We start from the raw sequence: 22729 nt of genomic DNA on the forward strand, positions 1-22729 counted from the left end.
TATAGAGGGATATAGTCCAGATGCAGGTCAGTGGGACTAGGCAGAATATTAGATCAGCACAGAAGAACTGAAGGTTCTATAGTTTTCTACAGTTCTATTAAAATTATTGGATATAACATGTAGTTAAAAATTAAATGAGGTGGTAGAAGTAACCTTTAATATCCTTTTTTGTTCGTGTCAGCAGGAACTAGGCTTAAGATTCTCTCTGAAAGGCATGACATAACTAATAATGCAACACCCCAAGTACTACATATGTAACATTTGTTCTAGTTCCTGCAATATAGAAATAATATCTCATTTAATAAGTGGTATAAAGCAATAAATTACTAACAAGAGAGTGCATAGCCTACTCAAGCTTGCTTTTTACAAATTATTGGGCAGTTAATGTTTTAGGCAGAAATAAATTTAAGTCATTCATAATATAATGAAAATGGGCAGGTTTTAATATCCATGGGTAAGACTTAAGTCATTGATTCATTTGAGATCAATCCATGAGATGACAGGGAAATATCAGTTTCAAACTACCTATATTTATTTCTTTAGTTGGACTGCATTGATTTGATAACTACTTGGCAAAGATCAATATGGGAGAGAAGAAGAACAGGAAGAAAGTTAAGGGGACAAGTGACTGTTTTGTACTGGTGGCTCCAGAACTTGTTGTTTCTCTATCAATCAGTGACCAATTTATTGTTAGTCAATATAGAATGCAGTGCACATATACACTTATAACTTCTATTATAATATTTTAACTGAAAAGCACATTTTAAGCAGATATTTATACCAATACCAGCTTCAATTTTTTTCTAAAATAAAAAGACCATTTCACATTACTAGCTTCTAGTCATACTTGCCCACAATAAATTGCATTTACGTAGTATAAAAATGTCCTGTCCAAATGCAGCAACTCTGACTCAGCATTCTAGCAACTGATAAATTTTATAGGTTAAAGCCCAATTCCAAAGATTTCAACAGGAACTAAAGGCTGCTATAGGGACAGTTGCACTATCAAGAGTTGAAGTGTTAAACTGAGGTGCTCAACATCCTAGGATGGACACACAACTATCCCTGTCAATGCAAAGCAGAAAAAAGGATTCACAGTGCCCTGCCCCATATATATCGTCAACCAATATGTAAAAATAATCGGCACCTTATCAGATTCCTGCTTGTTGGAGTTCACTGTGACTGCAACTGTTTTATGCAGTGAATACAAGCCTTCGTTTAAATTGTTATACTGCAGTTATATTTCTGATATCCAGCAAGAACAAAAGATTTGTAAAAGTAATAAGTTTCTCAGAATTGTCCAGAAGATTAGTGAGAGCTCAGAACAACGTTGACTCAAACGGAGACCCTCGATCCATTGTAATAGTGTCCAGACACCAAAAGATGGACTTCAACAATCCCTAGCAACCATCTTCATAGAGATGTCTGTGATAGGAATTCCTCCTGCCACCTGGTTGTCCGGTCTTCACATGTGGGTAGGTAAGTATATCCCTGAAATGGTAGAAGTGGGTTAGCAACTCTTGGTACACATGCTGGAAACAGGAATCCAGATCAACAAAATCCTCTAGCGCGGATTTTGTGCAAATGGAAACTTTAGAACATTGATATGGAAAGCAGGACTTGCTCATAATCTAACATCCCGTTTAACATGAGGCCAGGTAAAATATTCTGTAACTAGTTTAACTGAGGCTCTTCTACCAAGATGCGAGATTGTGAAGAGACTCAAAAATCTCCCACCTGTAGCCACCAGCACAAAAAGCCTTGGCCTTCCTATGGAAAAATCGCAGACTAACTTTTCACCCAATTCATCCAGGGTCACATCTTGAAGATGGAGACCAGACTTGAACTAGTGATACTGGATGAGATCAGGATCGATGTGCTGTTCACGAGCCATGGTGGTGAAATCGATGGCAGTAGGCGTCAATGTCGCGCCTGGACAGGGTATTAGCCACGGCATTCACTTTTACTCGGATGTTCCCTACGTCCGATGAAAACTGTAAGATGAAGTCCAAATACCGAATCTCTCTGGGTGAACAGAGATGTGTGCTTCTACTCCACAACATGTGTAAAAGGCTGTGGTCTGTATATATGGTGAAAGGACGACCTTCTAATAAAAAGCAGAAATGTTTCACTGCGAGATAGATGGCCAAGAGTTCTTGAGTAAACGTACAATTCTTTGCCTGAATAAAATGCCAGAGGTTCCAATTGCCTACAGACTCGTTATTCTAACACTGCTCCCACAGCACTGGCAGCTCTGTGTGAGAGAGCAGAGCATTGGGCTTTTGATGCACAAACATCACGACATTTGCAAGCGCAGTCTTCACATCACTGAAAATACGCACAGCACAGTCTCCCAAAGTTAATGGTCTTTTGGACGGGGACTTATCGGATCATTTTAGTCGTTCAATAAGAGGTAATAGAGATGCAGCAGCATTCAGCAGGAATCGGCGATAAAAATCCATCATGTCTAAAAAACGTCGTAACTGGCCAAACGTAATGGGCATAGAAAATTCTCAAATCTATCGCACTTTTGATTCATACGATGAGTACCATGTTGCGTAACTCTATATCCCAAAATTATAACATCAGCCGTGCCAAAAACGCATTTCCTGGGGTTGATCACAACGCCAAACTCATCAAGCCTCTGAAACAATGAGATAAGGTGGCGCTTGTACTCCTCTTCATCCACACTTGTGACCAAAATATCCTCGATGTAAACAAACACAATATCGAGGTTGGCAAGGACGTGGTCCATAAACTGCTGGAATGTCTGAGCTGCATTCCATAGACAGAATGGCATTCAGAGAAACTCAAAGATGCTGAAAGGGGTCATTACGGTCATCTTCATGATCTTCAACTGGAATCTAATAGTAAGCGTGTACTAGATCTATTTTCACAAATACATATTTATCATGGAGGTTTGCAGAAAAGTCTTGAAAATGGGAATGTTGTATTAGTCAGGCATGGTAGAATTGTTCAGGGCACGATAATCGTCACAAGGCTGACAATCCCCAGGAGATTTTTTTTGGAACCATATTCAACGGTGAGGCCCAGCAGTTATCACATCTACGGACTATGCCCAACTCTTGAATGTGGTTGAATTCCAATTTTAAGATGGACCTGGGGTAATCTATGAGCCCGCACTACCTCCGGAGGACCCCAAGTCTCTCTATGGTGGGTTACTGTATGCTTAACATCTGTTATATGGCGAGCTCTCCACTGGCCACCGTGACAGAGGTGCACCAAAGAAAAGGTACAAGGACTGCCTGAAGAAATCTCTTGGTGCTTGCCACATTGACCACCGCCAGTGGGCTGATAACGCCTCAAACCGTGCATCTTGGCGCCTCACAGTTTGGCGGGCAGCAACCTCCTTTGAAGAAGACCGCAGAGCCCACCTCACTGACAAAAGGCAAAGGAGGAAAAACCCAACACCCAACCAACAAATTTTCCCTTGCAACCGCTGCAATCGTGTCTGCCTGTCCCGCATCGGACTTGTCAGCCACAAACGAGCCTGCAGCTGACGTGGACTTTTTACCCCCTCCATAAATCTTCGTCCGCGAAGCCAAGCCAAAGAAAGAACATCTGTATACCAATATGATAGGGTCGCTAGGTGAGGGAAACACTTAAGCAAGGCTTGGAAAGGGCAGGAGTCAGGTTGAAGGCTCATCAGGTAGCTGACGACAATGGAGGGACAATATATGCTGGCTAACTTGCATACAAGAGCTGAGGTCCACGAAAGTGATTTTTGAAATCAACAAACAAAGAAAAATGTGACAAGAAACCCACTCCCAAAATGGAATTTGCCGTGTTTGCAACCGTGAAAACCCACCGAAAAGGTTTCTCGAGACCGAAGTCCAACGTGAGTGACCTCTAGCCGTATATTTGAATATGAGAATCATTCATGGCTGAAAGAACACATGACATATTGGGGTGTCTGTTTTTCCTCTGTAGTTGGAGGGACCACTGAAATTTCTGCACCAGAATTGACAAGAAATTGAACACCTGATAGATAGTATTTGAGGAAAAGATGGTAGCTGATGTGCCTATGGACAGCAGTTGCCTCTACTGCTGGGCCTAGTCATTTCCCAGCTCCCATTTGTAGAAGTCAAAAGGTAGCTGACAGGACCATGTAGCAGCACAAAATCTCTGGTGCTTCCAACAAATACGCCATCTGTCGGCTCTACCACCACGATTAAGACCAAGAATTCGGTTGCGTGCCCAAAACTGGACCTGCATAGTCAGTGCTGCCATTTTCTGCTCTAATCTTTGATTGATATCGTGCTGGTGTCGTCTTCGATTGATATGGTACTGGTACTTCACAAGGCACAGTAAGAAGATGTTCTAGTTTCATTTACTCCTGTTGACAAGGAGAAGAAGCCAATCCTTCTATCTTCAATGTGGAGATCATGGACATAATGAGGTTGGCATGATCCACCAACTGGGCAAGGGTGAACATTCAAAAGATGCTCACCAAAGGCTCTTGAAGATGACAAGGTAAACATCGAAGGAGCCGGTTTCCAAAAATCGCCTTCAGCAGGGTCTGCTTCAGCCAGCCTGCGCCACCTCCTCAACATCTATGACGGTTGCCTAGGGTGTCATCAAAATCACAAGTGGATTCGCACTCAGAACAGAATTACAGGTGCTTATTCAAGCATAGATCTTGGTTTAATCATATTCACCTACTTCTTTCTCCAGGTCAGACAATTACATATTACAAAATATTTAGTTCCTTATCAGGCATCATGAGATAAACTGCCAGATAAATACCTAAAACTGATTGCGATTAGATTCTGATATCAACATTTATGTCCAGTTAACTGTCCAAAAATATAAACCTAAATTGCTAATGCACAAACTAGTAATGTAGAAATTTGCCCACAAACCAGAAAAGGAAGTAAATTTAAGAAATTAGAAAATCTGCTTACCTCTGAAACAACTTTTTTGACAGCCAGCCTGTGTGATCTTGATTCTTCACTGTAGAAGTAACAATTCTGTTAATATCTTTAACAACATATAACCTTTCAGCGCATGTAGGTCTATTGTACATACAGTATCAGACACATTTAGGTTGTTAGCAAGGAATCTCTTAGAAATATTGGAAGATAAGCTAGATGCATTTACTGACTGAGCCAATAGAGGGGGTAGACATGATTCTCAGAGTTCCCGAGAAAACAAGTGAAAATAGTCAAAAAACAGCCAGAAAAATGACAGAAAACACAGTCATAAGTTCAAAACTTCTAGATTATAGGGAAGAAAGAAAAAAAAGACAATTCAGAAAGAAACAGCGACCCCAGCACAGCATGAAGACCAGGAGAGGCGACCTCGTGGCAAAGAAAATGGCAGGGCCTGTTCGAGGCATCCGTGTGAAGAAAAGAACGACCTACCTGCTCAAGTTGTCAAGTTGGAAGACAACGGGACCCGCTTTTCAGCGGGCCCAGAAAAGAGTGCAGGTGTCGCTGTGGGAGAGCCAATGCTGCACATCGAAGTGAGACCCGCAGAAACCAACAGGAATGGGTCGAGAGAGGCAGCAAGCAGGAGAGCAACGAAGAGAAGGTGTTGCTGGCAACCACAGAGCAGCTCTGCAAACAACGGAAGCGACAAGGCGGCGGCAGCGGTGTGAGTGGCTACAGCAGTGAAGACGGCAGAGGTGGGAGTTGCGACAGTGGCAATGGAGATGGGCCCGCAGGTGGAGAGGGGCAGCATGGGAGAATGTGTGGAGGAAGATGGCGACCCCAACCACGTATCCTGGGGTGGGGTGGAGGAGCAGGCTGAGCCGGGAGAACGGCTTTACCTGCATGTTGGAAGCAGCAGAAGCAGCAGTGGTGGCGGTGGCAGTGACACGGAGGGAGAAGGGGAGAGCGGTCGACTAAGAGGGTCATCATCACAGGCAGGAGAGAGGAAGAGAATGGGGAGAAGAGAAGGAGGAGGCTTGGAGACATAGAAAACATCATGAAGGCAATGGAGGCAGTGGTTGAGGCCTCCAAAAAAAGATTGAGGAATGTTTTAAAAGATTTAACATCAGAAATAGGGGAATTCAGGAGGGCCATGGGGGAGGTATCTGGAAGGGTGAATATGGTGGAAGAGCAATGACCTGTAAAAACATAGAAACATAGAAGATAGGAGCAGGAGTAGGTCATTCGACCCTTCGAGCCTGCTCCGCCATTCAACGAGATCATGGCTGATCTTAAAGTTCAGTACCCCGTCCCCGCCTTCTCTCCGTAACCTTTAATACCCTTATACTGAATAAATAGATCTAATTCCCTCTTAAATATATTTAATGAACCTGCCTCTACTGCCCTCTGTGGCAATGAATTCCACAGATTCACCACACTCTGGGTCAAGAAATTCCTCCTCATCTCGGTCCTAAATGATTTGCCTATTATCCTCAAACCATGGCCCCGGGTTCTGGATTTTCCCACCATTGGAAACATCCCATCTGCATCCATTCTGTCCAGTTCTGCCAGAATTTTATAGGTCTCTATGAGATCCCCTCTCAATATTCAAAACTCCAGCGAGTACAATCCCAATTTGCGCAATCTTTCCTCATAAGTCATTCCTGCCATTCCAGGTATCAGCCTGGTGAATCGCCTCTGCACTCCATCCATTGCAAGAACATCCTTCCTTAGATAAGGTGACGAAAACTTCACACAATACTCCAGGTAGGGTCTCACCAAGGCCCTGTACAGCTGCAGTAAGGTATCCTTGTTCCTATATTCAATCACTCTTGATATGAAGGCCAACATACCATTTGCCTTTTTAACCGCCTGCTGTACCTGCATGCTCGCCTTCAGAGACTGGTGTACAAGTACCCCTAGGTCTCTCTGCACTTCCCCATCTCTTAATCTATTGCCATTCAAATAGTAATCTGCCCTCCGGATAGTATTACCAAAGTGGATAACCTCACATTTATCCACATTGTAGTGCATTTGCCATGTATCTGCCCAGTCCCTCAATTTATCCAAATCACACTGGAGCTTCCTGACCCCCTCTTCTGTGCACACAACCCCTCCTAGCTTAGTGTCATCTGCAAATTTGGAGATATTACATCCAATCCCCTCATCCAGATCATTAATGTAAATTGTGAACAGCTGGGGTCCCAGTACAGATCCCTGTGGCACCCCACTGGTCACCGCCTGCCACTCAGAAAACGAGCCATTTATCCCAACTCTCTGTCTTCTACCTGCCAGCCAGTTCTCAATCCACATCAATACCTTGCCCCCAATCCCATGAGCCTTGATTTTGGAAGCCAGTTGTTTATGTGGGACCTTATCGAAGGCCTTTTGGAAGTCCAGGTACACCACATCCACTGGCTCTCCCCCATCTATTTTACCTGTCACCATCTCAAAGAATTCCAATAGATTTGTCAAGCACGATTTACCTTTTGTAAATCCATGTTGACTCCGTCCGATCCCTTCTCTGCTAGTCATATGCTCTGCTATTACATCCTTAATAATGGATTCCATCATTTTGCCCACTACTGATGTAAGGCTCACCTGCCTATAATTCCCCGCTTTTTCTCTACCCCCCTTTTTAAATAGTGGGGTAACATTAGCTACCCTCCAATCCATGGGTACTGATCCTGAGTCTATCGAGTTCTGGAAAATAATTCTTAAAGCATCTGCTATCTGAATGGCCACTTCCTGAGTACCCTAGGATGTAGATTATCAGGCCCTTGGGATTTATCTGCCTTCAATCCCATCAATTTCCCCAAGACCATGTCCTTAGAGATACTGATTTCTTTCAGTTCCTCCCTTGCATTAGTCTCTATGTTTCCCAACATCCTTGGGAGGTTATTTGTATCCTCTCTTGTAAAAACAGAACTAAAGTAAGAATTTAATTGGTCTGCCATTTCCTTATTCCCCATTATATATTCCCCTGATTCCGACTGCAAGGGACCTACTCTGGATTTCACCAATCTTTTCCTCTTGACATATTTATAAAAGCTTTGGCAGTCGGTTTTTATATTTGCCGCAAGCTTACTTTCGTAATTTATTTTTGCTCTCTTGATTAATCCCTTTGTCCTCCTTTGGTGCATCTTGAACTGCTCCCAGTCTTCGGTTGTGGTACTTTTTTTGGCCAATTGATATGCTCTCTCTTTGGACCTAATGCTGTCTCTAATTTCCCTTGTTATCCACGATTGTTCCCCTATAACACCTGGCTAAAATGAGACTGTAAAACTATATAAAGTTTTCAAACAAAATATGGCAGAAGAGAAGGTCAAAACGATGAAAAACAGTGTAGAAAGGTTAGAAGATGATAGAGACATGGAGATAAACGACAGGCAAAAGATTTGGGATAAATTAGATATATTATAAAACCTTAACAGGAGATATAACAAAAATTGTAGGACTTAAAAGAGGGGAAGGAGGGGAAAGACCCCATTGCATTTTTTTAAAAAAGGTGGATCCCTGAGATATTGGGAATGGAAAGGAGAGGAGAGGAACTTCAGGTGAAAGGGACCTATCCATCCCCCTTTGCCAAACCATGACCGAGACATAGACCCCATTCAGTCCTCATAAGACTCCAGGGATACCAACATAGAGAATGTATCCTGTATGTAACAAAGAGGTGGCCCATTAGTAGTTGAGGGGGGAAAGGTTCTTTTTTCCTCCCCAAGATATAAGTGTAGAATTGATTAAAAAAAAAGATAGGAATGAATTTGATACAGCAAAAAAAACTTTTAAAAAATTAAGGTCTTGAGTTTGCATTACCATATCCAGAAACTTTAAAAGTGTCCCTGCCTGGAGGGCAAGGGGGTTGGGCGGGGAGGGGGAGGGGTGGTGTGGGGGGAGAAGTTTTTCCCAGAAGCAAACAAGGCAGCGAGGTTTGCTAAGAGCCTAGTCATAGCCCAGGAGGATTCCTAAGGAAAATAATGACATGATATGGGTCAATGACAGGAAGGGATCTGGCTGAAAATAATGTATATATAGTTTTTCTTTTAAAAAAAAGGGGGAAATGGTTACACGTTTATTACTAAGGTTCTAATGTTAAAAAGGAAAGGTATCTGGGGAGCTTTGAAGTGGCAGAGGAGGTGGGGAGGTTTGATGGGTGCCACAGGCATGCTCTAGATTGGAGGGGGAGTTGGTGCCCTTGTAGGGGATAGGGGAGCCAGGAAGGGTAGGAGTGGAGTGGGGGAAAGAAGGAAAGGAAAAGGGACCATGTGGGGTTTTTTATGTATTCTTTTGAATTATTGGTTTTGATTTTGTCAATTTGTTTAGGTTTTATTTTGTACACGAGCACCTGCGCCAGGAGTCGACACAAGACAAAAGGGACGGAAGGTAAATATTGGAGGACAGGAATGGAGTGGGAGAAGCACTGGGGTGATGGGTAAAACAATTAAGTTTATGTTTTAATATAAATGGGCTAAATGGAATGATTAAAAGAAAAATAATGTTTGCACACCTTAAGAAGTTGCAGGCAGATGTAGTGTTCCTGCAGGAAACCCATCTTACAAATCAGGAACATTCGAAATTAAAAAGTGGATGGGTAGGTCAATTCCAGAGCCAGGGGAGTGGCAATCCTAATAAGAAATAATGTTCCAGTGATGGTCCAGGGGGTAGTCGCTGACCCGTCAGGGAGATACATGATGATGCATTGTCAAATATACTCAGAATCCTTGACATCTATGAAGATATACATACCCTGAATTTCGATGATGAAAAATGTATACAAGATATATTCTTGAAAGTATCTGGAGGTGGGGGTGGGGGGGTGGTGAGAATATGTTGATTGGATGGGGTTTCAATTTTTGCCTGGATCGGTCATGGATCAGTCAGCCAAGAAGGTGACAAGGGCCAAGGCGGCTAAGTCCACCCTGGCCTTCATGAAAGATTTGAATCTCATGGAGAAGGCTGAATCTGAGAGAAAGGGACTATTACTTTAACTCAAGGCACACAATTCCTATACTAGAATTTTTTTTTCTGGCATCAGCCCAGTTGGAAAGTAGACCATTCACCCCTGACTTTGTCCATCACAATGCCAGATAGGCAGGCTATGGTGCTAATAAATCCATTGCAGTTGAGAAAGCCAGAATTTTGTAGCTTTGTCAGAACTCAGATAGAACTGTTCTGAGAAATAAACTGCCCCTCTACTGATAATTTTTTTCAAAATTTGGGACACATTGAAGGCTTATTTAAGGGGCCAGATAATTGAGAATATATTGGGGATATATAATTGGGAATAAAAAGGGGATATATGAAGGAAATTAATAATTTGGACAGGACATAGCTCAATTGGAAAAAGATTATCAAAGGTTGGGGGTCTGAGGAAAATATTGAGATTTAGAGAATAAAAAGCTCAAACACAATACATTGTAGACATACAAAACAGAGAAGCTGATCTTAAGATCAAGGCAACAGTTTTATGAGCTAGGGGAAAGGGTGCATAAAGACTTGTCCTGGCAGGTGAGGGCAGAAGAGGCAGAAGAATTAATGTGATTCAAAAGGGTGGAAGGCAAGATTTCATATTATCCAAAATAAGTAAATGATGCCTTTAGTATGTTCTGTAAAAAACTGTATAAATTTGAATTTGTGGGGGTGGGGGGGGAAGAAATGGGGGTACCCTGCCAAAATGGATGATTTCTTGCTTTCAAATTTGGATAAAGAAGAGTTAGATGCTCCTTTCTCTAGAGAAGAGATCGAACATACTCTGAGCACTCTGCCGGGAGAGGATGGTTTACCCATCAAATTTTATAGAAAATTCAAAGACCTTTTAATGCCCCTCCTTATAAAGGTGGTGGATCAGGCGGTGGAGACCATACCCTCCTGGAGTCTTTTTCAACAGCAATCATTACAGTGATCCCAAAAATAAGACAGGGATTCACTGAAACCCTCCTCCTATAGGCCTATATCATTAATGAATGTAGATTATAAAATTATAGCAAAAACATTGGCCAATTGGTTGGTGAAACATCTGTTGAAATTAACCCAGATCAGGCTGGATTTGTTCAAAAGAGGCAATCAACATATAATGAAGTTAGATTACTCAGTATAATACACCTGGCGTCGTTCATCCGAAGGCTTGCCAGACCAGTAGAGTGTGTAGCCCGCGTTCTTGGAGGCTGCCTACATCTGCCAGGCGGACTTCACTGAGAGCGGCTATGTCGATGTCAAGTCTGAGGAGTTCATGTGCGATGAGGGCAGACCGACGTTCAGGTCGGTGGCTGTCAGCCTTGTCTACCATGGTTCTGATGTTCCAGCATGCTAGCTTGAGTTTGTGAACATCTTTTGAGGGGGAGGACGTGGACCTGTCCTCGGGCCTGCGCAAAGGAGCTTTTAGGTGGAGTGCAGTGTGCGCAGTACTGGCCCCACCCTTTACACCCATGGTTCGTGTGCCGTGGCCAAGCAAGCTGGGACGTGGCAGTGAGGTCCTTGGGTCGTAGGTTTTATATCGGAGTGGCCTTCTCCTATGCAGATTTCTTACCCGGGCTGGAGGGGCCTGCCTCCCCTCCTAGGTCGGTCCATACTGCTCGGACCGGGGCCGAGGCCGCCGCAGCTCACCCTGTGCCTGGACTGGGGCCGCCGTCTCCCACTCTCTGCCCGGATCGGGGCCTCCGCCTGCCTCACTCGACCGAGGCCGGGGCCGCCATCTCCCCCTTGCTCCTGCCCGGATCGGGGCCGCCGCCGCCTACCCTTCGCCCGGACCGGGGCTGGGGCCGCAGCTGCTCTCTCTGTGCCCGGACTGGGGCCGCCGCCTCCCACTCCCTGCCCGGACCGGGGCCTCCGCCTGCCTCACTCGACCGAGGCCGGGGCCGCCGTCTACCTTTCGCCCGGACCGGGGCCGGGGCCGCTGCTGCTCTCCCTGTGCCCGGACTGGGGCCGCCGCCTCCCACTCCCTGCCCGGACCGGGGCCTCCGCTTGCCTCACTCGACCGAGGCCGGGGCCGCCGTCTCCCCCTTGCTCCTGCCCGGATCGGGGCCGCCGCCTGCCTCACTCGACCGAGGCCGGGGCCGCCATTGGAGCGCTTTCATCCCTAACGTCGAAGTACTCGAGATGGCAGAGGTCAACAGCATCGAGTCCACGCTGCTGAAGATCCAGCTGCGCTGGATGGGTCACGTCTCCAGAATGGAGGACCATCGCCTTCCCAAGATCGTGTTATATGGCGAGCTCTCCACTGGCCACCGTGACAGAGGTGCACCAAAGAAAAGGTACAAGGACTGCCTAAAGAAATCTCTTGGTGCCTGCCACATTGACCACCGCCAGTGGGCTGATATCGCCTCAAACCGTGCATCTTGGCGCCTCACAGTTTGGCGGGCAGCAACCTCCTTTGAAGAAGACCGCAGAGCCCACCTCACTGACAAAAGGCAAAGGAGGAAAAACCCAACACCCAACCCCAACCAACCAATTTTCCCCTGCAGCCGCTGCAACCGTGTCTGCCTGTCCCGCATCGGACTTGTCAGCCACAAACGAGCCTGCAGCTGACGTGGACTTTTACCCCCTCCATAAATCTTCGTCCGCGAAGCCAAGCCAAAGAAAGAAAGAAAGATAATACACCTGGCACAGTTGGGGGAGGACCTTGGAGTGGCCGTATCCTTGGATGCGGTGAAGGCCTTTGATAGATTGGAGTGGGATTTGCTGTTTAAGGCATTGGAGAAATTTGGACTTGGTCAAACATTTATCAATTGGGTATGGACATTGTATTATAACTGCAGGCTAAAATCATCACAAACGGGAAGATGTCTCCAGTGTTCCCGATGAGTAGATCTAGTAAGCAAGGTTGTGCATCGTCCCCAGCTCTATTCATACTAGCTTTGAACCGCTGGAAGAAACCATTCAGCAGGATCCAGACATAAAGGAGTTCAAGGTGGGCCAGATGGAACACAAAATCAACCTTTTTGTTGACGATGTGTTAGCGTGTTTGGTGGAACGTGGGGGTCATTGGCCAGATTGAGTACAATACTGGAGAATTATGGGAAGGTCTCCAAGTATAAGGTTAATCTGGATAAAAGCAAAATCATGCCTTTGTCAAAAGGAGATTATAGACCCTATCAATGGGAAAGCCAATTCACATGGCCGCAGGAAGGCATTAAATACCTGGGGATAAGAGTGGATAAAGACCTATGGAGTATATTTTATATATAAAAAAATAAATTAAATTACCTTCCTTTGCTCCAGAAGATTGAGGAGGATCTGCCTAGATGAAAAACTCTGCCCATAACATTGGTGGGAAGAGTCAACTGTGTAAAAATGAAGGTGATGCCAAGACTACAATATTGTTTTCAAACGTTGCCCATTTTGTTGCCCCAGTGCTTCTTTAAAATGTTCAATGGATGGGTCAGAAATCTTTTGTGGAATGGTAAGGTCTCCATGGCAAATTTGACATGGGAATATAAATTGGGGGTTTTAAAACTTTCAGATTAAAAAAAATACTACTGGGCGTCACAGGTGAGGATTGTTGCCTTATTTTTTTTGAGGGGGAGGTCCCCCTTCTTGGGCACAAATTGGGTTGCATGCGGTAGGAGAAAAGATTGCAGGAGAATTTATATATAAATGGGACGCCAAATTAGTTTCGAAAAAAACAGATAACCCCTTAATAAAACATATGCCAGACATGGCAAAGAATAAATCGATGTATTGGATTGAAGGTGAGGTCATCTCCTAAAATCCCCTGAACCAGGAACAATTTAATACCAATGACTATGGGCAATAAGATCCTGGACAGAAGGGGATCAGGTGTATTGAAGATTGTTACTATCAAGGGCAGCTCATATCATTTGAGCAGTTATCGAATAGAACATTCTTCTGCTTTCTGCAATTAAGATCTTCTTAACAGACAAACTGGGACCAACAATGACCCTGCCTGGCTGTAGTGACATGGAGACGCTAATTCAAAAGGGGATTGTGTGTAAATGTGCTTTAAGTGCAGTGTTGAGATTAGAAGTTTTGTCCACCTGGCTATGTACAAAAGTGAGATCTTTCTGGAAAGACATGGGGACACTGAATAAAAATTACAAAGGTCGATTTTCCACAGGTTCTAGAGTTGTAACTTCTAGGGGACAACAGGAAAGTATAGTTTAGACCAGTGGTTCTCAACCTTTTTCTTTCCACTCAGATACCACTCTATAATCCCTATGCCATTGGTGTTCAGTGATTAGTAAGGGATTGCTTAAGGTGGTATGTAAGTGGCTCTAGACCCAATTGAAATATTTTGCTTGAGAAAAATTGTTGTTGGCTCATTTCCTTTGAGTTATGAAACCATGCACATAACAAGTCAATTAGGTATAATTAAAACAGTGTATATCGATTACGTGGAAGTCCAACTCCCAGCTAAATATCACAAGATGGAATATGGAAATACAGTGTTGCATTCCCCTGGAGAAAATCACCTACAATTTACGGAAGATATGTCACATTCAATGAAGTGTGGCAACCATATCTGAGGGCGCATAGGTGCACAGATATAATTCACATCCCCCCTCCCTCAAAATAAGAGAAAAGAATCCATCCCACCAGGTAAAAGATTAAGAGTATAAAATGGGTAATGCAGTGCAGACAACGTGTTTTTACCTACTTGTTTTTATTTAAGATTCAAGGTCCTCTTTCTTCGAGGAGGATCGTCGTCTTTGTTGGTATTTATGTGGTTTTTGTATGTTTGTATTTTTATATCTTGGTATTTCTATAATTTAAGTGATAGGGAGGGGAGGGTGTAAGGAGGGAGAAAATAAAGACTCTGCAAATCATATTATGTGGAAAGAGAATGCAATATTTTGTTTATTGGAAAATCAAAATTAAAATGTTCCAAAAAAAAACTGACTGAGCCAATTGCAAAAATACTAAGTAATAGTCTAAACATCTAAATCTCCTTTCATTCTGTGAGCTGAGGATGGTCTTCCCTCTGATCAAAATAGTAAGGCATGTGATCTGTCTAGTATGGGACAATATAGGCCCTTCAACCATAATGTAATGCCAACCTACCCCACATCAGTCTAATCCTTCCAAACCTCACAGCCTCTAATTCTCTATTTTTCTTACATCTATGTCCTTATCTAAGGGTCTTTTAAATGTCCACATGGTACCAACCTCCACCGTCACCACCAAAGCATTCCAGGCACCCACTACTCTCTGTGTAAAGAAACTAATCTTTGACATCTCCCCTCATCTTTCTTCCACTCACTTTAAACAGATGTTCTCTAGTATTTGCTGCCATGGGGAAAAAGTACTGGTTGTTCACTCTATCTCCACGTCACAATGTTATATACCTTTCTTAAGTCCCCTCTCATCCTTCATCAATTCAAAGAGAAAAGCCCTAGCTCAGTCAACCTTGCTTCACATGATGTGTTCTCTGATCCAGGCAACATCCTGGTACATCTCTTTTGTAATTTGTTAATGTTTGTAATTTGACTGCCCAAGAACGCAGAAGACTGAAGAAGATAAGAAACATATCTAGGACCATCATGGCCTCCAAACTCTGACCCATTGAAGACATCTATATGAGGCGCTGCCTCAAGAAAGCTGCCATCATATGCAACCTATCACCCTGGTCACAACCTCTTTTTACTGTTACCTTCACACAGGCACAGAAGCCTGAAGGCTAGCACCTCTAGCTTCAAGAACAGTTTCATTCCAACGGCTCTTGAACCTCCCTTTATTACACTAATTAAGGACTGCTCCAATACCACAAAAGGACAATCTACACTACTGCTGTTATTTTTTGCATTATTTTGTGCATTTATTGCCTTTTCAATTCAATTGAATATTTAGAAAGGACTTGTTCTTTGTTCTCAATAAAAATATTTTAAAAAGAAAAGAGAAAGGACTTCTGTTTTAGGTTTTTTTTCCACGAAGTACCCATACAGCTGCAACAATCAAAAATTTTGATTTCTTTTGTTCATGGTACATATAATCTGCACTAATTAATGCTTTTTTTTGCAAGAAATTACTGAATCTAACCACCCCAAAAAGCCATGCTGGATGGCTGCTTAAAGAAATGGCAACTTAGTCATAGAAATGGCAACTTAGTCATAGAAATGGCAATTTAGTCATAGAAATGGCAACTTAGTCATAGAAATGCTTAAAGATATGGCAACTTAGTCATAGAAATGCTTAAAGAAATGGCAACTTAGTCATAGAAATGCTTAAAGAAATGGCAACTTAGTCATAGAAATGCTTAAAGATATGGCAACTTAGTCATAGAAATGCTTAAAGAAATGGCAACTTAGTCATAGAAATGGCAACTTAGTCATAGAAATGGCTAAGTCGTAGAAATGGCAACTTAGTCATAGAAATGGCTAAGTCATAGAAATGGCAACTTAGTCATGCTGTCAGATGGAAGCAATAGATGATATAAATGATGTTCTGAATGGCTTGAAAGCTTGCAGTTGAATTTGTAGGTGTTAAGCTTCAAGGTGTTAAGCGCTCGCTGCTCAATTCTTGGTGGTACAAGGGGAGAAAATTTGAGCAGTTGCTGCCATTGGTTTCAGAACTTGTCTCATATCAATGTCAGAGTTAAGAGTTTTCAACGGTGATTGCAATCCTACATTACAAATGACACTTTGCGTCTTTGTAGCTTCATTCATGGAGTATCTTTGGAGCTATGGAAATTTTCTTTTGCAACCGAAACACCCTTTACATCCAATGAAACAGTTTATTTAAGAGATAAGTAAGCTCTTGATTAGGAAGGGTTACAGGGAGAAGGCAGGAGAATGGGATGGTAAATCAGCCATGGCAGGGCAGACTTGATGGGCTGAAGAGCCTAACTCTGCTCCTATGACTTCTGGTCCCATGAGAATCAGAGCATAGCAAATTCAGCAGACTACAACAAAGAACATACCCTGAATGGATCGCACTATATGCCCAATGAGCATTCTGGGAAATAAACGGAATCTTTAGCTCCCAGGAAGTCATCTCCAACTTATTCCATGTGGCCCCACATCTGCTCTTCGACATGACGTCGTGCTCAGAGTGAAATGAAAAATTAAGGATAGATGACATCTATTTGGTATGGCAAGTGAAATATGTCATTCAAGAAATTGTCTCGGAATAAATGAATGGATCATGTTGGATTTCCCAGCATACAAGTATGGAGGGTTAAAGTTCAATCATCATCCACAAGGAATGATAGCCTGCAGAGTTGACAAATGGTTGATAATTTAAATGCAGAGTGCTGAATTTGTCCAGTCTAAGCTTTTCTGAATCTCTGAGAACTCAGCAAGTCTGGGAATATTTGCCTATTCAAAGTGGAGATTAATTTCCCTTTCAGTTAACAGAACCATTTATGTCATCACATGTGCATTCATATTCTGTAGATTGCGACATGTACATCAAGTGCTGCAACCAGAGGGCGAGTTTAGGAATGCATGCCTTCATCCTTACAGACAAAGCAGTCTAGAAGGACACGAGCACTAGAACACTGATGAAAATTACACTTACCAGATTGACAAATATATGGATGTTGGGCCCAAAATCTAATCCTTATTGAACGTTAAGGTTTTTTATGATGCACATGGTTTCCTTAAGAAAAATAGAGATACACTTCCTGCAGATATAGTAGTTGTGCTTAGGACATCAGAGAATAGATTGCTTCAACAACTCTTTTCTGGTCCACTAACTAAAACAGGTCATTCTGGACTGTCTCGAAATGCATCCAACCTTGAAAATGATCTCACGTTGCTTGGAATGAAGATCTACCGGGACCAATGCCTGAAGAGGGCGCACAAAATCAGTGAACCGGTGCGGACTCGAAAGGCCAACATGGCCTGTTTCCGCTCCGTAAATGGTTATATGGTTATCCATTATCTGCCTCCTTATCCTTCAATAACACTTGTATTATTTTCTTTCAGATTTAATCCACATATCACAAACCATGAAAAACATTTGTCTTGTTCATCCTCCATTGAATAGCAAATATCTGAATTGTAACTTCCAACATGATGAAGAATTTAGTCATTAGTTTTAAGTTTGATAAACAAAGACACATTCAGATAGCACCTTTCATGATCTCACAATCTTTAACATTATACACCACAGTCCATGATTTACTTTTAAGCAAATGTTGCCAAAAATATGAGCATGTCTGTATCATTTTAGAATCAGAGGTCCACCAAGTCTGCGGCAACTATCAACCTCACATTTACAGACATCCTACAACTTTTCCGTGAACTACTCTTTGCAGATGATGCCGCTTTAGTTGCCCATTCAGAGCCAGCTCTTCAGCGCTTGACGTCCTGTTTTGCGGAAACTGCCAAAATGTTTGGCCTGGAAGTCAGCCTGAAGAAAACTGAGGTCCTCCATCAGCCAGCTCCCCACCATGACTACCAGCCCCCCCACATCTCCATCGGGCACACAAAACTGAAAACGGTCAACCAGTTTACCTATCTCGGCTGCACCATTTCATCGGATGCAAGGATCGACAATGAGATAGACAACAGACTCGCCAATGCAAATAGCGCCTTTGGAAGACTACACAAAAGAGTCTGGAAAAACAATCAACTGAAAAACCTCACAAAGATTAGCGTATACAGAGCCGTTGTCATACCCACACTCCTGTTCGGCTCCGAATCATGGGTCCTCTACCGGCATCACCTACGGCTCCTAGAACACTTCCACAGGCGTTGTCTCCGCTCCATCCTCAACATTCATTGGAGCGACTTCATCTCCAACATCGAGATGGCAGAGGCCGACAGCATCGAATCCACGCTGCTGAAGATCAAACTGCGCTGGGTAGGTCATGTCTCCAGAATGGAGGACCATCGCCTTCCCAAGATCGTGTTATATGGCGAGCTCTCCACTGGCCACTGAGACAGAGGTGCACCAAAGAAGAGGTACAAGGACTGCCTAAAGAAAGCTCTTGGAGCCTGCTACATTGACCACCGCCAGTGGGCTAATATCGCCTCAAACCGTGCATCTTGGCGCCTCACAGTTCGGCGGGCAGCAACCTCCTTTGAAGAAGACCGCAGAGCCCACCTCACTGTCGAAAGACAAAGGAGGAAAAACCCAACATCCAACCCCAACCGACCAATTTTCCCTTGCAACCGTGTCTGCCTGTCCCGCATCGGACTTGTCAGCCACAAACGAGCCTGCAGCTGACGTGGACATTTACCCCCTCCATAAATCTTCGTCCGCGAAGCCAAGCCAAAGACCTTGTTTTTATTTTTGTCACAGTCTCATTAGTTCCCCAAGATTCTACTCACTGAGGGCAATTTACACCATACAATTAACCTATCACCCTACATGCCGTTGGGACGTGGGGAAAAAAAGCCAGAGCACACCCTCACAGGAGAATGTGGTAGCACCCAAGATCAGGACTGAGCCTAGGTTGCTTGTGAAGCAGAGGAAGCAGCTCTACCAGCTATGCTACTGTGCAGCCCCTGCTTTACCTTTTCAAGGTTGCCTTAAATGTTTCCATACTCTTATCATCAAATGGAACTGGGAACTCTGCAGATATGGCTGTACCAACATTTAAAATAAACGTTCAAAAGACTGGATTTATGCTCTACTACTTCAAGCAGAACATCCCAAAACACTTTGCTGCAAGCAAATGATCAGGAAGGGAAATTAACTGGATTATTTAAAAGCAGTACAATGAATTAATAAAGTAATATTCATGTTAAACAAAATAGCCTGAGATGCTGGGGGTGAGTGCAATACACAAATGCGCTGCTGTATAAATCCAGCAAGTCATGTAACATCCACAGGAAGTACAGGATAACAAATGTTTAAGGCCTGAGCCTTTCATCAAGGAAATCGTAAAAGAGGTTGATATGAGAAATGGAATGATGTCCCACAGTTCAAATGCAGCTCTGAAGCCAAGTGCTGGAAGTGCAGGAAAAGTTTTAGTATTCAGAAAACCATGCTATTAACGCTGTATAATCTTCCTCACTCTACAAAACCCAGGATTTGTTTCCTTCCTGAGAAATTACCTCCTCAATTTGTTTACATTAGAGCAGTGGTTCTCAACCTTTTTTTTTCCCCACTCACATCCCAAAGGTGGGATGTGAGTGGGAAGGGAAGGTTGAGAATCACTGCTCTAGACCCAATTGTTACTGAAATATTTTGCTTGAGAAAAAATGGCATTGGTCCATTTCCTTTGGAGTTATGAAATCGTGCACATAACGAGTCAATTAAGGACAATTAAAACAGTGGTTTTCAAACTTTTTCGTTCCACCCACATCCCACCTTAAGTAATCCCTTACTAATCACAGAGCACCGATGGCCTAGGGAATACTTAAAGTGGAATGTGAGTGGAAAGAAAAAGGTTGAGAACCACTGAATTAGAGATAAAGCATGGTAACAGGCCCTTCGAGCCCATGAACCGTCACTGCCTAATTATACCCATGTGACCAATTAATTAACTAACCCTGCATGTCTCAGACACTGGGAAATAGTACAAACTTCAAGCAGCAGTTCCGGATGTGAACCCAGGTCACTAACCGTGCCACCCACATCTGATGACCAAATTCACTTTTCAAGATACTCAAAGCATTTTACTTCATTCTCAGAAAGATTTTAATTATTTTACTTAATACTTTCAGTACACTTCTTCAAAATCTAACTGATTTCCTTCTCAAGACCCTCAACTAATTCTCTACTTTGCCCCAAACCAACCTTTCAGTTTATAATGGCAATCCTAAACCAAACCACCATCTATTTAAAACATGAAACCAATATAGCACAGTAATAGGATACCTTTGTACTTCAGGTACTTTTTTAATATATTGTCTTCCAGCTTCCTCTTCATTCTCATCTTCCTCTTCATCTTCATCCTCTTCATCTTCATCCTCTTCATCTTCATCCTCTTCATCTTCATCCTCTTCATCTTCAATATTATTTGATGTCTCCTGACTCTGTTTGCTGTATACCTAGAAATGGAGAAATTGGAAATGCAATTTATGTTTGAATCTATGTTAAAATAAAATTATATTTGGGCAAGTCCAATCAATTTCAAACCTAATAAATTATAACAAATTAAATCATATAAAAAAGGTGAGATATGCATCAAGTAAAATTAAAAAGTTGCCAAATATGTTGCATAAATGGATGGTGCATGTGAAGCCTGCACCACTTTTGTGTTGAGGCTACACTAGTTGCGAAATTGCAGCCTTGAGCTAAAACTACGGCATTGTCCAGGTGAACAAAGAACTCCCCTCACGTCTCACACTACTACAAGTCAGCTCAGCTGCTCATTGAATTTAGAGGAGAGTGGTGTGGAAAAAGGGAGAATATGGGGCAGTAAGCATCAGACATGTGGTCAGCTCGTCAAGGCTGTCCTTTAAGTCATTTACTTTTTGATTTGGTTTTATAACCATTAGCAATTGCCTTTTGTGTGGGCAGGGATTTTTCAAGAATTTACGTGAAGGGCATTGAACATAAAGTTCCCCTATATGCAGATGATCTTTCTTTTTCTATCTAATCTAGATACTTCTTTACCATTCATTCTACCTTTGCTATCTCAATTTAGTCAGTTTTCAAGGTATAAGTTGAATCTGCATAAGAGTGAATTTTTTCCTTTAAATGCTCGTATGCCAAGGTATTTTAATTTTCCATTTAAGATTGTGAGACAGCCATTTATTTATCTCCTTACAATTTCCAAGAATTATAAACATCGTTTTAAGGAAAAGTTTTCTACTTAAACATGTTAAGTTATCCTTTAATGAGATGGTCACCTTGATTGGTCGTATTAACTGTATTAAAATAAACATTTCACCTAAATTTTTGTATCTTTTTCAATCTATACCAGTTTTTATTCCTAAATCTCTTTTTTATTATCTTGGTTCACTTATATCTTATATATGGCGAGGAAAATGTCCCCACTTAAATAAAGTTCATCTTCAAAAATCTAAAAAGAATGGTGGTATATCGTTTCTTACTTTCAGATTCAATGACTGGGCAATCAATATTCGTAAACTGATCCTTTTGTTGCAATTTGATAACCAAGTTGACCCCCCCCCCCCCCCCTTACATGGGTAGAAATGGAACTAAATTTTACAAAGAATGTTTCCATTTTGGCACCTTCTTGGGTCTTCTCTAATCCTCTTCTTTCAACAAATTAACTGACAATCTGGTCTTCAAACACAGTTTGAGAATATGGACATCATTTAGAAAGTTTTCTTGGATTTCAGAGCTTTTCTCTTGCTTGCCCAATTATATCTAATTGTAGCGGCCTGCCGTTGTGGCGATCAAGCCAGCACTCTGGGCCGCAATCGCAACCGAAGGCCAGCAGCCCACACAGCAACACTGGCCCCAACAAGCGAACCGGTGAGCAAACAGCAAGGGCAGCTTAAAGGCCAACAACCCCAAAATGGCACTAGCCTTACTGCACAGCCAACAGACAGGGACAGCGCGTAGGGAAAAAGGGAATTGTTATGCAGGAAAGTACCTGCGCACTGTTATGTGGGTTGTTACGTCAGTAAAAGGGGGCAACGGCGGAAGTATAAAAGTTGGGCCTGAGCTCCTAAAACAACAGAGATTAACCTGACTAGTGTGTGTGTGTGTGTGTGTGTGTGTGTGTGTGTGTGTGTGTGTGTGTGTGTGTTCTTTCAAGTAGCACGTGGCTACAATTGGTGACCCCGATGGTTTAGACGGCATCTAAACCCAACGATGAGCAAACTGGCAGCTGTCCAGGAAGTTGTTCTCAAGCAGCTGACCTTCTGGACGAATCAACCAGGCTGAGGCACAGTTCTAGATCCGGGAGATCACCGCAGAATGCACCCGGTACTACCACGTGGTGAGCGTGCTGGGCCGGGATACACCAAGCCGGGTGGCCAACTTCATCCAGGACCCCCCATCAGAAAGCA

General features: G+C 42.9%; 1 protein-coding gene across 2 annotated transcripts in view; it reads right to left on the reverse strand.

The window, feature by feature from the left end:
• nphp1 (nephronophthisis 1) overlaps positions 1–22729 on the reverse strand; it is a 117517-nt gene that overhangs the window by 60950 nt on the left and 33838 nt on the right. For both annotated transcript variants that reach the window (XM_069887656.1, XM_069887655.1), the window contains exons 7-8: positions 20622–20794; positions 4926–4974 (exon numbers count right to left, since the gene is read on the reverse strand). In XM_069887656.1, the coding sequence (XP_069743757.1) occupies positions 4926–4974; positions 20622–20794 (222 nt within the window). The remainder of the gene's footprint in view (positions 1–4925; positions 4975–20621; positions 20795–22729) is intronic.

Source organism: Narcine bancroftii, chromosome 6 (genome assembly GCF_036971445.1).
Source record: "Narcine bancroftii isolate sNarBan1 chromosome 6, sNarBan1.hap1, whole genome shotgun sequence".
Taxonomy (NCBI): domain Eukaryota; kingdom Metazoa; phylum Chordata; class Chondrichthyes; order Torpediniformes; family Narcinidae; genus Narcine; species Narcine bancroftii.